A 17302-nucleotide genomic window follows, 5' to 3' on the forward strand; every position below is an offset into this window, starting at 1 on the left:
GTTTCTTGAATTAATTTCGATTAATCCACTCCTAAATATGACTGAAAAATTCACATTTTCTGTGTACCGTTCTCAGAATAGAAAGATAAATGACAAGAAGCGGATATTAGCCTACATTTGTTTTTTATTTATGACAAAGAATGGATTTAAGAATTGGGCGATTGCTGTGGTACACGTACAGGGGCAACACTGTCCTTGCGACTACGGGATCCATTTAAAAGTCAAAGTCAAAGTCAAAGTGTTTTATTGTCATTTGTTCAGAAAACGCAGGGTCATTCTGTACATTGAAATTCTTATTGACCTGGCAGGCAAACAATACGTAGTAGGCATAATAGATTAACAAAAGAGATACAAATAAATATACTTAAAAACAAATGTGAAAAATGTGGTAAGAATAGCAACATAAATATATATAAGAAAAAGTATACATAATAAAAAATATATAATAAAACAAGAACACTATCAATAGTTTAAGAGAATATAAACATGTAAACATCTACCAATGCAGCAGGTGTGTCCAATGAAGAGTGGAAACATTAAATACTATAGGGATAAAGTGAAATGAGTAATGTATGTAATGTATCTAGTGCAGCATATGTATCCAATGGAGAGTGTAAACATTAAGTACCTTAGATTGTAGATTTAAAGTGGAATGTGCCAATAAAATACCACAAAATATGGCAGGAATAGCAGGAGTCTACATCACAAAAAGAAATAAAATAGAACATCATAGAAATAGAACACTAGCAGCAGTACTTAATAATGTAAACAAAAAAAGAGAGGGATTTAAGGTAATGTACATTGAATGTACAAGAAGTGTTCATGTGATCAATATGATCAATGGTTGATGGTTAGTGTTACTGGTTGAGAAGCCTGATGGCCTGCGGGTAAAAACTGTTTGTGAGTCTGGTAGTATGTGCCTGTATGCTTCGGTAACGTCTCCCAGACGGGACGTGGAGGCCCCTGACCCGGCCCCCACGGACCACCATCAGACCACAGGGCCGAACCTAGAGAGAGAGAGAGAGAGAGAGACACACACACACACACACACAATCAGTTTCTATCTGTGACGGTGGGAATGTGGGAAAGAATCCTGTGTGTATATATGTGTGTGTGTGTTTGTGTCTATGTGCAGTTGTATGTATGTACATGTACGTGAGGAGGGAGGAGGAGAGGGGAGGAGGAGAGGGGAGGAGCCCTGAGGAGAGGAGAGGAGAAGAGGAGAGGAGAGAGAGGGGGAGGAGGGGGAGGGGGAGGGGAGAGAGAGGGAGGAGAGGCCCTGCGGAGCCCTGAGGAGAGGAGAGGAGCCCTGGGCTCCATCGTTACCTGGGCTCCGGTCCATCGTTACCTGGGCTCCTGTCCATTGTTACCTGGGCTCCGGTCCATCGTTACCTGGGCTCTGGTCCATCCTTTACCTGGGCTCCGGTCCATCCTTTACCTGGGCTGCGGTCCATCCTTTACCTGGGCTCCGGTCCATCGTTACCTGGGCTCCGGTCCATCCTTTACCTGGGCTCCGGTCCATTGTTACCTGGGCTCCTGTCCATTGTTACCTGGGCTCCGGTCCATCCTTTACCTGGGCTCCGGTCCATTGTTACCTGGGCTCCGGTCCATCCTTTACCTGGGCTCCGGTCCATTGTTACCTGGGCTCCTGTCCATTGTTACCTAGGCTCCGGTCCATCCTTTACCTGGGCTCCGGTCCATCCTTTACCTGGGCTCCGGTCCATCTATACCTGGGCTCCGGTCCATCATTACCTGGGCTCCGGTCCATCCTTTACCTGGGATCCGGTCCATCTATATCTGGGCTTCGGTCCATCCTTTACCTGGGCTCCGGTCCAAAAAAACCTGAAATATAGCAACGAAGCATAACCCTAACCATCCTGTCTCCTATTGCTGCAGAAAGAAAAAGAAAGAAGAGAGAAAAGAGAAAAGATTGGAGATTAGAGACGTAATTTTAATTAACAACAATAAATAAATAAAACACCAAAATATAAGCCCAACCTATCATTAGATATAGACAAGGCAAGGCAACTTTATTGATATCGCACTTTTCATACGCGAGGCAGACCTCAAGTGCATATAGGATGCTGTTCGAGTCAGTCCAGCAGGGGGCGCTATAACCTTTCCTCCATGCTGTTAGGATCCAGCAGGGGGCGCTATAACCTTTCCTCCATTCTGTTAGGGTCCAGCAGGGGGCGCTATAACCTTTATATTGCGGTATTTTCTCCATTATTCCAGAGGAAGAAGAGCAGTGCCTTGTGCACCTCGGATGTAGGACTTTATTTACTCTATTATTATATTAATTATATTCTATCATTTAAAGCACATATGATCATATAAAGAACAACGCCGCCTAACTATAACTAGCATAACCTCAGTCATGTCAGTCGGAGGAGCCTCTCCTATTCCTGGGAGATGTGAATTCTTCGTGGAGAGGAAAAGACGGTTCTGTAAGATGATCGTTAGGACTGGAAACTCTTATTGTGGAGAACATGCTGACGTGGTAAGATTATTAATATAATTATTATTTAGATAATATTTATATAATATAATAATGTATATATAATATAATTTAATATGCAATAATATAATAATATACAAACATCACGTGGTAAGATAGATATAGATATATTGGACCAAGCATGAACTGATGTTGGTTTAGAAATCACAACAATGCAATTGGTGGCATACGAGAGCAATGAGCTAAACTGTCTCATAAAAACTGAACAACAGTGCATCCTCAGTGTGATTCCCCCTATAAAGTGAAATTATTTGTATTGTTTGTCTTTATCACGTCTTTCCTCAGATGTTTTTTCAGTTTTGTTGCGGTGTAACCTGATTCCGTTTTTCTGTTCAGGAGAATGGAAACTCTAGGCGAAGGATTCCCTGTCCACTGGATCCAAAACAGTAAGGACCTAACCCCTAACACTCACCCCTAACCGTAACCCTAAGGGTACCCTGTCCGCTGGATCCAAAACAGTAAGGACCTAACCCCTAACCCTCACCCCTAACCGTAACCCTAAGGATTCCCTGTCCGCTGGATCCAAAACAGTAAGGACCTAACCCTCACCCCTAACTGTAACCCTAAGGGTACCCTGTCTGCTGGATCCATAACAGTAAGGACCTAACCCCTAACCCTCACCCCTAACACTCACCCTCACCACTAACGTACAGTGTCCGCTGGATCCAAAACAGTCAGGACCTAACTCTAACCCACAGTTTGCATTAATGTATTCTATGAATATATAATGCAGTTTGTAATAATATTCTATGAATACATCAGTGTACTCATCTGTTTCTCTGATGCTCAGCACGGTATTTGAAGAGCGACTATCAAAACATCTACAAAAGTGCAACTCTAGGGAAAAACCCAAACCTGTAAGTGGAATTTAAAATGTAATTAATTATTTCAAAGATTTAAATGGTTTCTATTATTATTACTTCATGCTTTGAACCTTTGACTTCAGGTATATTATGAAGAAAACATCAATGCTGGGTCTGGGGATGAAGAAACATTAGAGGACCAGGTACTGATTAGTAAAGATCGATATAATATATAATATATGATATAAGAGATAATGAACGTAACGCTAATTAAGGTTGCAGGGTACGTTTATTAGATTAATAACCCAGAGCCTCAGTACATACGGGTTATACCGGTACATACAGGTTATTCAAACAGGTTCTAAAAACAGGTTATATATACAAACGGGGTTATAAAAGGTTATAAAGGTTATACAAAAGGGGTTATACAAACAGGTTATATATACAGGTTATACAAACAGGTTATACAAACAGGTTATACATACGGTTATATATTATGTAGAATTTTATATATTATGTAAATCCATTCATAATTTTAGGCTTTGGGACATCGCAGCAGAGCAGCGCTAGATTCACACCTGGAGAAGCTAAAGGCAGCTGCTAAAGGTAGGCTCGTTAATCATTTATACTAACCCTACCACTGCTGCTACCACTACTACCACTACTACCACCGCTACCACTGCTACTACTGCTACTACTACTACCGCTACCACTACCACCACTACTACTGCTACAACTACCACTACTGCTAACACTACTACTACTACTACTACTGTTAGTACTGCTACTACTACTACTAACCCTACCACTACTACTAACCCTACCGCTACTACTATTAACCCTACCACTACTATTCCTACCACTACAACTACTACTGCTACAACTTCCACTACTACTGCTACCACTACAACAGTAGTGGTAGCAGTACTACAACAATAGTCTGAGTCTAACTAACTAACTTCTGGTAACTTGTAGCTCTTGGGGAGAAGCTGGAGGACAGCTTTTTGTCCCATTCTGTTCTGACAGAACAACTCGACAACCCAAACAACGGTGACTCTGCATTGAAACACTTGAAGCAACAGGTATTACCGTACTTAAACCTGTTATCCATTATTAGGGTTAACCCACTTACCTTATTTGGTTAACTAACTAGGGTTAACTAACCCTAAACCCTCATATTGAACATATCTAACAGGCATCCATATTAGGAAACATGGAGGAGATTGGATTGCTGGGATCCAACAGATGTTATGTTGAGTTTGGAGCTGGGAAAGGCAAACTATCTCACTGGATCCATGAAGCCGTGAAGGGACACAACGACCATCACTTCCTCCTGGTGGAAAGATCCAGCACACGCTTCAAGGTTTGAAGCCATCTCTTGTATTTCAAGTATTCCTCTGTGATCTTGTTCCTATCACAGCTGGGGTGGGGGTTAGTGATGGTGTACTACACAAAGTCACCATGGCTTTGTTCATGGCGTATAATACAGAGATAAGTATTATTTAATGATTATATCATATAAACTATATATATATATATATATATATATAACTATATATAACTATGTGGTATAATGTGGTTTGCAGGTGGATGGAAAACACCAACAAGCTGATGGTAGATTTGAGCGTCTGCAGGTGGACATCCAGCATCTGGATCTAGGTAGGTCGTCGCTGGGTCTCAAACTCTAACCCGTACCCTTAATTTCTCACAAAAGTGAATGTTATGACGGTACTGTGGTATGACTGTGATGTCTGTGGTATGACTTGTAGGTCGAGTGATGACTGTGGTTGGACTTGTAGGTCGAGTGATGTCTGTGGTATGACTTGTAGGTCGAGTGATGACTGTGGTATGACTTGCAGGTCGAGTGATGGCTGTGGTATGACTTGTAGGTCGAGTGATGGCTGTGGTATGACTTGTAGGTCGAGTGATGGCTGTGGTATGACTTGTAGGTCGAGTGATGGCTGTGGTATGACTTGTAGGTCGAGTGATGGCTGTGGTATGACTTGTAGGTCGAGTGATGGCTGTGGTATGACTTGTAGGTCGAGTGATGGCTGTGGTATGACTTGTAGGTCGAATGATGACTGTGGTATGACTTGTAGGTCGAGTCCCGCTCCTCATGGAGACGGGGGTCCGTCTGGTAGGAGTTGGGAAGCACCTGTGTGGATCTGCAACCGGTGAGTTCCTCATGTTGGCATTACCGTCACGGTGTGATTTGGTCAGATCAGTTTGTGTTGTGTAACGATAAGTGAGGACATGTTTGATCCTGTCTTCTGTCCTCTGAGCAGACCTCGCCCTGCGCTGTTTGTTTGAGAGTGTTTCCTCGCCAACCCCACCGCCCTGTAAACGCAGCCGTTACCAGGAAGAGCCAGCACCACCCAGCCCCCCGCCAGCACCACCCAGCCACCGGCCAGCACCACCCAGCCCCCAGCCAGCACCACCCAGCCCCCAGCCAGCACCACCCAGCCACCGGCCAGCACCACCCAGCCTCAAGCCAGCACCACCCAGCAGGACGGATGTGTGTGGAGTGGCCATCGCCTTGTGCTGCCACCATCGCTGTGAGTGGAGGCCCTACGTGGGGAAGCAGTTCTTCAGAGAGAATGGTTTGGGGGAGTCCGAGTTCGCAGCTTTCCGGCGGATGTCGAGTTGGGCGACATGCAACGGTTGTCCTGACGACCAAAGCAGAGATCATGAAGGGGACGTTGAACCAGCAGACGAAGACATCTTGAATGGGTATTACTTTCCGTACTTCACATCACTGTTTATGTCTTCAATAAAACCAAAGCTAGAACAGAACATTTTGAACAAGATCCACAATGTCTAAATAGGGTATCATTGTCCTTAGCCCTTAAAGCGAGCCTTAAGGCCCGAGGAAGGCGTGGTTCAATAGGGTTAAGGTCCCTGCTGAACGACACAAGGGGCCAATCCCAAAGTGAGCCCTGAGGACTAAGGACTAAGGACTCACAGACTTAATTGATCTCAGGTGCTAATTAACTTAAGTGAGTGAGTGTGTGAGGCCACATGGGCTCAGATAGGTAAAATGGGATTAGGACAGCACTTCACGAGAGAACATGTTACCGTGGCAACGTTTAATGACGAAGATGTTGCTGACACTTGCCGGTTGCTGGGATCTTCATTTTAAGTTTGTTGCTTTCCACACGGCCAAGGCACAGGAGACGGCTGCCTCATTGAACATATTTTTCAATATTTACAACATTATTAATAATTTGTTTGTTGTTGTTTACCTTCCTAATTTCCGGATTTCCCTATGGTCTCCGCGGTAAACGTGACAACGCTTTGAACTGTGGGTATTTCCCTTCGGTTAAGTCTGCACTGATGCGGACTCACGGAAAGGGCACGGTAAGTGTGGACTCAAACCCTCACGCCCTTTGAAATTCGACATTGGGACAGCCCTAAGGCCTTACTGATTTTGCGAGAACGTGCCGAAAAGTCTGTGAGTCCGAACTTTGGGATTGGCCCAAGGAGTTCCACCTGTGGCTTTGCTTCCGACTGGTTCATCTTGAAATAAACAAGAGTAGGATGCAGTAGTCATGGGGTATTGTTGACCAATGGCGGGCAGAGGTGTATTGGGGGCGTGTGGGACAGGTGTACTCTGCACACCCTGAGCCAATGTCTTCAGCCGTCTTCCTGAACCTTCAACCAAGCAGGGTGCAGGTCTGACTGTAACATGTTGTTTGCAGGGTGCAGGTCTGACTGTAACATGTTTGCAGGGTGCAGGTCTGACTGTAACATGTTGTTTGCAGGGTGCAGGTCTGACTATAACATGTTGTTTGCAGGGTGCAGGTCTGACTGTAACATGTTGTTTGCAGGGTGCTGTCTCCAGAGGAGCGAGGACGCATCGGTCGTCTCTGCAAGCGGCTCATTGACCATGGCCGAGTCTGTTACCTGCAGAGCCAAGGCTTCATGACCAAACTCCAGTACTACACAACCCCACAGACCACGCTGGAGAATGTCCTGCTGACCGCTGTGCCCTCTCAATCCCGCTGATGACGGAGAGGTTAGGGTTAGGGTTAGCCTAACCCTAACCCTAACCCTAACCCTGGACCAGGAGACCATCCAGAGAATCTCTAGTGGAGCGTTACTTTGTACCTAACCCTAACCCTACAAGCGGTTCCTTTTTCAGTGTTGCAATGCCAATGTTAATTTTACCTTTGAGCTAATTGACATGAGCTCTTTTTTTTTAACAAACCTTTTTATAAAAAACATTTATTAGTTTATTTGGAGTCTGGTGTAAATGATTTCTGTGTAACTTATTTGATAAAAGCAATTCAGTAAAGGAGAAGGTTGATAATCTTTTTGCTAGGGTATTCCTGTTAGCATTCAGTTTGATACCATAATAATAACATTTTGATAGAGAACTGTTATTGTATTATTCATATCCATTCTACTTTTTAATATTATTTAAACATCAAAGCTATCCGTAAACTGAACTATGAATACGTATTAAGTGAAGGTAACATTGTGATACTAACTTTAGCTGCCCTGAGTCACGTTGAGGACATCATGCCCTCTCCTGCGGGCTTCCTGGATGTACATGTGCATGAATTCACACCCAAACATCTCTCTGTCTTCATCTTCTCCCTCCTCTTGCTGGGTCTTGTTCAAGAGCAGCACATCCAGTGTGAGGGGATTGTCCCGAAAGTTCACAAATCTGTAACAAGCGTGTATTAAATTCTCTGTATTAAAACCATTGTATTTTGATAAAAGCTGCAATAAGCAAAAGTATCTTTATATTGTATTTTCCAGTAGGGGTCAGGGTTTATAGTGGGGTCCCTATGGTCAGGGTCTATAGTGGGGTTAGAGTTTATAGTGGGGTCTATAGTGGGTTTTTTATAGCCTGGAAATCCAGACCCACATCTAGAAAGCTGTAGGGTCTGGCAACGAGTAATGAAAATGGCCCAACTCGAGGGGCGGCCTCAATCATGCATTTGAAAATATCACTGCACGCAATTGGATAACACTACGACCAATCAGAAGAATACAAAGAGTGACGTATTCAGACCAGCGGAGCTAACCAATAGATAAGACTTGCCGTATCCAATCGGTAAAACAGCAACGCTTTTGGCCCGCCTATATCAGATACACCGATGTAATTGGTGAATGTGCTGGGAGAGGGGCATCGGGGAGGGATTATATTGCTTGTTCCCAGAGTGACTTGCTGAGCAAATTCAAATTGTGTTCTCGCGAGACTGGATTTCTGGATTTCCAGGGTAGGGTCTCTAGGGTTAGGGTCTATAGGGGGTCTCTAGGGTTAGGGTCTATAGGGGGTCGCTAGGCTTAGGGTCTATAGGGGGTCCCTAGGCTTAGGGACTATAGGGGGGTCCCTCGGGTCAGTGTATTTAGTTACATGTTGGTCCTATAGATCCGGAGGTGGAAGAGGAGAAAGGCTGACCTCAGGTTGGCCATTCCTTCCATCTGGGCAGGGATGTCTCTCAGTCTGTTGTTGCTGAGGACCAGTGTCTCCAGACTCTGCAGGAGACTCAGATTCTCAGGGAGCTCTTTCAGTTCATTCCTCTGCAGCCACAGGGTGTGAAGGTTCCCCATTCTGTAATAACATCCATATAACATCATATAACATTCTGTAATAACATCCATATAACATTCTGTAATAACATCCATATACATCCATACAATATGTTGACATTTATATAACATTCATATAACATTTGGTAATAACATCCATATAACATTCTAGAAGCGGGTATGAAATTTAACTGTTGATTCCGGAAAAAGTTTAAAGGTGTCATTGCATCGCTTTTTCATTAATTTCGCGGTGGTCACTAGTAGCAATGAATGCCCATTGCCCGGTGAGTCGGTTTTGGTGGAAAAAAATGCTCTGGTGCTCCTGTTTCAAGATTATTCTAGCGTGGTGGAGGATGGGGGCGGGGAGGAACGACATGATTTGGGCTCTTACTCATGAATATTCATGACATGCTAATGTATCACCTCTGATTGGCTAACAGCACTGTCTGTCACAGTAATAAAACCAATTAAACTTCCAGAGGGAGAAGGAGAGAGAGACACGGAGTGGGAGAAGGAGAGAGAGGCCGTGTCCCAATTCAGGGGCTGCATCTTTCGAAGGACGCGTCCTTCGAAGGATGCAGCCCCTGAATTGGGACACGGCCAGAGACATGCTGCTGGCTGCGTCTGAATTCAGGGGCTGCATCCTTCGAAGGACGCATTTGAAAACCGCTTACGTCACAGCGGCGCGTCAAGGCTGTCCCATTTCGAAGGCTCCTTCAAATGCGGCCGAGATATGTATGGAGGTAGATTTGTGTCTTTATTATGCAATCAAACAGAATATGTTTGAGAGCAAAACTTTCCACACTGCAATCAAAAAATAGATTTGAGAGCAAAACTATCGACACTGCAATCAAAAAATGTTTTATTGCAAGTAAAATAAATGTGATTAAAAATGTATCAATGGGAATCCAAAAGTTTTGTCTGCAAATCCAAAAGTTTTGTTTGCGAATCCAAAAGTTTTGTTTGCGAATCCAAAAGATGCCGAAAGATGTAAGACACGTCTCTATTGGCCAGTCTCGATCGGAGTGACAGCTTGGCAACATCCACAATTAGTAACGAGAGAGGGAGTTTTGAAGTCCATGATGAGACCGAGCGGGACTCGGGAGCGGAGTTGCCAAGCTGTCACTCCGATCGAGACTGGCCAATAGAGACGTGTCTTACATCTTTCGGCGTAGGTCCTGCCCACGAGATTCAGCTCAACAGCAAGCAAAACTTTTGGATTCGCAAGCAAAACTTTTGGATTCGCAAACAAAACTTTTGGATTCGCAAACAAAACTTTTGGATTTGCAAACAAAACTTTTGGATTCCCATTAATACATTTTTAATCACATTTATTTTACTTGCAATAAAACATTTTTTGATTGCAGTGTCAATAGTTTTGCTCTCAAATCTATTTTTTGATTGCAGTGTGGAAAGTTTTGCTCTCAAACCTATTCTGTTTGATTGCATAATAAAGACACAAATCTACCTCCATAGATATGCAGCCTTCTTTTCCCGGATTTGAAGTTGAATCCACCGGGTGGATCCTTCAAATGGCGCGGAGAGAGCGGAAGCGGCAGCTGCAGCGAATACATATTTAATGACAAAACTATGTAAAAACATTTTTTTAATATAAAAGTAAGGTTGGGACCATTTTAAATATGTAACTTTATTGTCAAAGTTCAATGACATTAACGCTAGACATATAACGTTAAACTAATTAACGTTAAGCCAACGTCCTCTCTTCCTCTTCTCCCACAAGATAAAACATAACAAATAAAATTATGATTTCTGGCTCCATATTTCTCCTCCGCTGTCCCGTTTGAACCGCAGCTGTCAGGGCTGCTAGGAGACAGGAGGCGCGTGATCACGCAAGGTAAAGGACGCAAGGTAACGGCTGGTTACGCAATCTGGAAATGCTCTGTAGGCTAGACCGTCTCATTTAACAACACTCATTCTATTTCATGTAGGCTATGCCGTCTAGGCTTCGCCTTATGGGCTTGTCCCGTGCGCATGCTCGCGCGCACTGAAAATTTCAGCTATGCACAAATCAACGTGGGCACCGCCCACATTCCCCACGGCACTGTGTATATAACGCGGCGCATAGCAGCGTTCGTCCTCCCTTTTCTTTCAGCAATGGCTGAAACCAGTCAACTACTTTGACTACGATATATGATGAAGAAACGCAGCGACAGCGAGACGGAGCCCACAGAGCCCCTCTTAGCCTCTCTGCTCCTCCTGCCCGGTGGCGCTTCCAGCAGCACGCCGGCGGCGCCACGCTACTTGTTGCTTGTTGCACCATATAAGCTGCTCTTTGTCCCTGTTTATTTTCATGTAGGCTTTGCCGTCTGGCGCTGCCTCATGTTGATGCCAGGCTTGGCTAGGCTTGTCTCTCGGAACTGTTACGTTTTGCAACATTGCTCTTCGATTAAGCCTCTCTGCTGTCACCCGGTGGTGACCTAGCATTATAACTCTAGTTCTATGATTGTAGCCGTCTAGTTTCCCACCTGCTGTTCCCTCCAATTGCTGAAAGAATAGCGTGGAGGACGAACGCTGCTATGCGCCGCATTATATACAAGGTGCCGTGGGGGATGTGGGCGGTGCCCACGTTGATTGGTGCATAGCTGAAATTTTCAGTGCGCGCGAGCATGCGCACGGGACAAGCCCATAAGGCGAAGACGGCTACGCCTACAATCATAGAACTAGAGTTATAATAACATAACTTTCGTTTGGCCTTCGGTGTGGCCTTCGCGGTCTATGCCACACCTTCATAGACCGCGTCCTTCGAAGGATGCAGCCCCTGAATTGGGACACAGCCTAGAGAAAAGGTTAAAAATTGAGTAGTAGTTGAGTAGTTGAAAAACTAAAGTAGTTGAAAAACGAAAGAAAAACAATATTGGTAGCGCGCGATTCCAAGCTAATATGAACATAGTTAAAAATAAAAGTGGAATGTCTCTAGGTGAAAGATTGAGGAAGGAGTAGGTCCCAAAATCTGTAGAGAATAAGAAAGAAAGAAAGAAGCCTAAGAAGAACAACAGGTGAGCAATGCGTGCAGTCCTCACCTAATAACATTCTGTAATTCATATAATAAATGAATGTAACATTCCTTACTAACAATTACATTCTTATAATAGATTAATTTAGATGACATCGTGTAATATAAGGTAGTGTGTAGTGACCTGTGGATATCCGGAGGTAGACCCTGCAGGCGGTTCCCTCCCATGTCCAGCCACTGGAGCCCGGCCAGGCCCACCACACTGTCGGGGATGCTCAGGAAGGAGTTCATGGACAGGTCCAGGTAGCAGAGCTTCTTTAGTTGGCTGAGCTGCAGACGACACATTCAGGCGTCAGCAGGCAGTGTAGTGCAATGTGTCATGTTGGTCAAAAGGGATTTACTATTAGATTTACTAGAGATTTATTAGATTAGGTTTGGGTCGATTGCTGCTATATCATATTCTGATTTCAAAAAATGTGTCGCTGGCTTCATTGATGTTAGGGTCCAAGGATTAGGGTGCTAGGATTTTGGCTATTACGGTTAGGTTAGAGTCTTAAGGGTACTAGGGTTAGGTTAGAGTCTTAGGTTACTAGGGTTAGGTTAGAGTCTTAGGGTACTAGGATTAGGTTAGAGTCTTAGGGTACTAGGATTAGGTTAGAGTCTTAGGGTACTAGGGTTAGAGTCTTAGGGTGGGTACTAGGGTTAGGTTAGGTAAGGGTCCTAGGGGTCTGGTCCTAGGGTTAGGGTTAATCCTACCTCGGAGGGCAAATCACTGAGGTTTCTGTTCATCGCTAACTCCAGTCTCTCCAGATTTTCACAACGACCAAGTTCGTCAGGAATGTCTTTTAGTTGGTTGTAACTTAGCAGTAACTCGCGTAAGCGCCTCATCTCACCTGGATATAGATAGAACAAGCCTTCAAAGGTAAATAAAATGTAGGACTCAAGGATATGGTTAATGAGGTGGAACAATGAATTTAAATTACAATTATTAAGTCTTATTAAGTTTTTTTTTGTTCATATGTTAAATGACTTAGTTTACATTCTGCTCCAGGACTGCTAATGCTGTGAACTATATTTAATAAATACTTATTGCCAGTATGGTATTTCAACATCCGTTTAAAGATCTTCGGTGGCCCATGATATAAACCTAACCCTAACCATAACCATGACTAGCTGAAAATAACTAAAATATGAACTTCATGATATCATGTCAAATTGGTTATTTTTTCTATAATACTGTCCTAATGTTTCAAAATAATGAACTAAAACATACCAATCTCTTTTGGAATCTGGGTGATGGCATTGCGGGACAGGTCAAGTACAACCACATGTTCAAATCTGGAGATGAAATTAGGAATGCTCTGCAGTCCTGTTCTGTGGATCTGCCATTCCTGAACTTGCGTGAGATGTACTAATGCTTGAGGTAAAGTCTGTTATGGGAAAAAAAAGCTCAATTAGTGTACAGCTCAACAGGGCTAGGATCACCTTATAACATTAGCCCCAAACCTGCTTTTACACTCAAATGTTGAAATGAGATTTAAAATATAAATTAGATAATATGCATGTCTAATATCCATAAAGAGATATCAAAGCTCAATTGTCGTCAGATGATTAGGGCCCTCATAGTTAGACCAAAGATTATAGCCAAACAGAATAGTAAAAGGTTCCCAGATTCGGTATTCTGGCTTCACACACGTGACTACATTTCTCTCGGTCGTGCAATAGTTTTTTAAACTGAAATAAAACCATTATCAGGCATAATGTTATAATGTTATTATATTATCATAGTGCCATTATTACACAGACAGGTGTATAGAAGTGCCCCCTAGGCTGGTGTTCCCTAGCTGTGATGTGTTCCCTAGCTGTGATGTGTTCCCTAGCTGTGATGTGTCACATTTGTGGAAAGAAAGTCTAGATACTAAGACTAGATACTGAATGTGAAAGTATAATACAGTGATTCATGATCTGTGTTATTCTAACAATATGAATATTCTAGTTATGTGTGAGTTAGCACTATCCCAATTAAGACTTGGAAATACTAGTAGTCTACTTAAGTAGTCTACTCTCCTAATAAAGAGTTGGGCTTGGTGATATTCTACTTATGGGTTAGTTAGGGCTCTCCTAATAAAGAGTTGGGCATGGTGATATTCTACTTAAGGGTTTGTTAGGACTCTCCTAATAAAGAGTTTAGCATGGTGATATTCTACTTAAGGGTTTGTTAGGACTAGCATAATAAAAAGTTGGGCTACAACCTTCCATTCTTCTTTCTCCAGCCTGAGGATGAGACGTCCGTCCTCGTTGACCAACTTCTCTTTCAGTTTGGCCAAAACGATGCGATTCTCCCAAACGTTACTCAGTCTATGGGGTTAGGTTCTGGATTAATATATCAAGATTGTGGGGGACTCTATAGATATAATGCACCATACTGTGTTAAGTATACGTCACTCAGTCAACAGTCAGTCAGTCAAACTTTTTGATGCTGACAGGGCTGGACGGCTGTTTTCTCTGCAAGGGGTGACAGCAAACCCTGTGAACTCATGGACGGATGTTGGATCTGCTTGGGGAGCACAGGCCTGATTTCCGCACTTTATACAGCAACTCCCTCATGCTATTGGGTGAGGGTTAGACCTGTCGGACTCCTCGACCAGTGCACAGCGGTCAGTGATGGTGGCTAAAGCAGCCCATACCTTAGGGCTGATTATGGTCCCACGTTCACGCAACGCAAGGGGGTTACGGACCCGTTACGTCCTTGCGAACCCTCCTTGCGTCCACCGCAATGGCCTGACATGCGCCTCCCAAAAATTGTAACCTTCTGTCAAGGCGACTGGTCCGCTTACTAAAACCTGACGCAGAACCAAAACAGGTTCACGACTGCGTTGAAGCGTCTGCAGGGTCATTGCGTTGCGTCGATGTGGAACCATAATCCCTTAGAAGGGCTGATTCAAGGAAGGTTAAAACCTCGATCGAAGGTTCCAATTTTTGGGAGGCGCACGTCAGGCCCTTGCGGTGGACACGGAGGTCCACGTAACTGGTCCGTATCCCCCTTGCGTTGCGTAAATGTGGGACCATAATCAGCCCTAAGGTACGGGCTGCTTTAGCCACCATCGCTGACCACTGTGCACTGCCCGAGGAGGCTGACAGGTCTAACCCTCACGCTGCAACCACCACAGCCCACGCCTTCATGTCGGGGTCACCAGTGTGGAAATTGTAATAAAATATGTGAATAATCGATTTTGCACGTCGACAACGCAACGGCGGGTCGTTTATTCATTCAAGCGTAACCGTTAAATTCAAACATTGCACCGACCGGCAGATCAACAAACAAGTCGCGCGATCTTAAAGAGACAGCTTCCCTATAACACAGAACAAGATAGTACATTGGAAAACATGTCAATAACACAGTATGGTGAATTATATCTATTAGGGTTGTAACGATATGCGTATTCTTACCATAATTTTACGGTACGGGTCTAACGGTTCCATGCACATTTCATTTCGGTACGTACCAATTTTTTTTTTTTTTTAATTAATTATCACACACTCTGACTGTCTTGTCTTGTCCTGATGTTTTGTGTTGAGGACCACAATGGAAATAAGTCCTGAACTTTATTGTGTTTTTATCCTCAATTGTCTTTTCATTTGTGTAAGGCATTTATTTGATACAATTTAATAAATCAAATCAAAATCTAATCAAATAAAAATAAAATAGTTGAATAAAAATAAAAATAAAACTGCTGTTCCGAAAAACATACCAAACCGTGACATAAAAACCGAGATACGTACCGAATCGTGACTTGTGTGTATCGTTACACCCCTAATATCTATGGAGTCCACCACAAAATACTATAACCAGTCTGTGGGGTTAGGTTCGGTTCAGGGTGACTATATCCAGATCTGGTGGTCTGGTGAATATACCAGTCTAGGTACTATTACCAGTCTGGTACTATTACCAGTCTGGTACTAACACCAGTCTGGTACTAACACCGGTCTAGGTACTATTACCAGTTGGTAGCAGGTGAGTAGGTTCAGGGTAATATTATTAGGTACCTATTTAGGACGTCTTGGTCCTTAGACTTTGGTCTCTGAATCTCCTCTTGATTCTTTAGGATCCTCCCCTCCCACAGAGCCTTGATGGAGCCGACAGACCCGCGACACACAGCAAACCCCGACATCTGGACTGAAAAACACTTATATATACACTTAATATAAAGTATAGATACTAACCATGACTATATACGACAATACTACATTCGTATTTAGGGGTATGTCAGTGATAGGTAAGGGTTGGGGTTGAGGTTAGTGATAGTTAGGGTTGGGGTTGGTAGTTTAAGGTTAGGGTTAGTGATAGTTAGGATTAGGGTTGGTATGTTAGTGTTAAGGTCTGTTGGGGCTAGTGATTGTTAGGGTTAGTAGTTAGAGCCTGTTAGGGGTATATCCCTATACCTTCTGTGTTCTCAGCATCCTGGTTGGGGGGTGCGGTCACAGCCCTGATGGTTCATCTCTTCCCTGAGTCACTCCTGTGGAGATGAGGTTCCTGTCTCAAGCCCTCTTTGACAAGGACCAAACAGATGGATGCTTTTTAAAATAGACTAGCATGTTACCATTGATCGACATGAACACAAGACACCAGAACTGTAGTGAAAAGTCTCAGTTAAATCACTTAAAGGAGATGTAGGGCGAACCAAATAAGACTGACTGTTACAATTTACCTTCTGACGTTCACAAAGCAAAAGGCTCTGATGTTAAATCCAGTGAAGGACTGAGTTAGTGTGCCTCTGATGGTACTGTGAAATCTGAAGCCCCAGGAACTAAGTTTAGCCCCAACAGCATGTGATCACATGGTTATAAGATAGCATACTTGGAACCCACTAGGTCCATGCCCTACGACAACACTGTATGGTACAGTCTAGATGGAGCTAGCTTATAGGGCCTGCTACTATATGGTACGGTCTAGATGGAGCTAGCTTACAGGGCCTGCCAGCCCAAAGCTACTGGGGTTAGTTTGCATCCTGGAGACCACTGACATAACGAGGAACTGGATAGCATAAAGCATCCTGGAATACCAGTCTACTGGGATAGCATACAGCATCCTGGAATACCAGTCTAATGGGATAGCAAACTGGAATAGCATATAGCATCCTGGAATACTAGTCTATTGGGAAAGCAGACCAGTGAAATACCTGGGTATTTGGTTGGATGATAAACTGTCTTTTGGGGTCCATATTGAGAGCCTTTTAAATAAACTCAGTCTTGGATTATGGTGACCTAATTTATATGCAATCCACTTCATCTTTATAAAAAAAACAAGACTCAGCCCTGCGTTACTACAGGTGCAGCAGCTCGGACTCACCACTGCATCCTGTATGAAACTTTATCACCCTTACTTACCCCTCTACATTTCAAATTTACTTACCATGATAGTGTTTACAGGGTTATCAGAAAAATACTAATATAAATAAAAAAACA

The 17302-nt window shown here is 43.5% G+C and overlaps 2 protein-coding genes across 6 annotated transcripts; one reads left to right on the forward strand and one right to left on the reverse strand.

The window, feature by feature from the left end:
* Positions 1–162: 162 nt before the first annotated feature.
* Positions 163–16614, reverse strand: lrrc39 (leucine rich repeat containing 39). 4 transcript variants are annotated; one of them, XM_084473325.1, is made up of 10 exons: positions 16546–16614; positions 16280–16384; positions 15884–16023; positions 14089–14194; positions 13110–13266; positions 12593–12729; positions 12021–12166; positions 8732–8884; positions 7812–7990; positions 163–1890 (listed from the first exon to the last, which is right to left on the reverse strand). In XM_084473325.1, exons 2-9 carry the CDS (start codon positions 16295–16297, stop codon positions 7813–7815), a joined length of 1035 nt encoding a protein of 344 aa, XP_084329451.1. In that variant the 5' UTR covers positions 16298–16384; positions 16546–16614; the 3' UTR covers positions 163–1890; position 7812. The 4 variants fall into 4 exon arrangements, with proteins under 4 accessions (XP_084329451.1, XP_084329452.1, XP_084329450.1 ...); XM_084473326.1 differs by lacking the exon at positions 163–1890 and having other exon boundaries at positions 7806–7990; positions 15884–16008; XM_084473324.1 differs by lacking the exon at positions 163–1890 and having other exon boundaries at positions 7806–7990.
* On the forward strand, positions 1899–7326 carry trmt13 (tRNA methyltransferase 13; the record flags this gene model as incomplete). Of its 2 annotated transcripts, XM_084473322.1 has the most annotated exons (11): positions 1899–2500; positions 2855–2904; positions 3309–3375; positions 3465–3524; positions 3861–3927; positions 4297–4403; positions 4517–4684; positions 4908–4980; positions 5421–5495; positions 5607–6051; positions 7149–7326. In XM_084473322.1, the coding sequence occupies exons 1-11, from the start codon at positions 2378–2380 to the stop codon at positions 7324–7326; spliced, it is 1413 nt and encodes a 470-aa protein (XP_084329448.1). In that variant the 5' UTR covers positions 1899–2377. The 2 variants fall into 2 exon arrangements, with proteins under 2 accessions (XP_084329448.1, XP_084329449.1); XM_084473323.1 differs by lacking the exons at positions 3309–3375; positions 3465–3524; positions 3861–3927 and having other exon boundaries at positions 2359–2500.
* Positions 16615–17302: the final 688 nt, after the last annotated feature.

This window comes from Micromesistius poutassou (assembly GCF_964030765.1).
Source record: "Micromesistius poutassou genome assembly, chromosome: 9".
NCBI classification, from domain to species: Eukaryota; Metazoa; Chordata; class Actinopteri; order Gadiformes; family Gadidae; genus Micromesistius; species Micromesistius poutassou.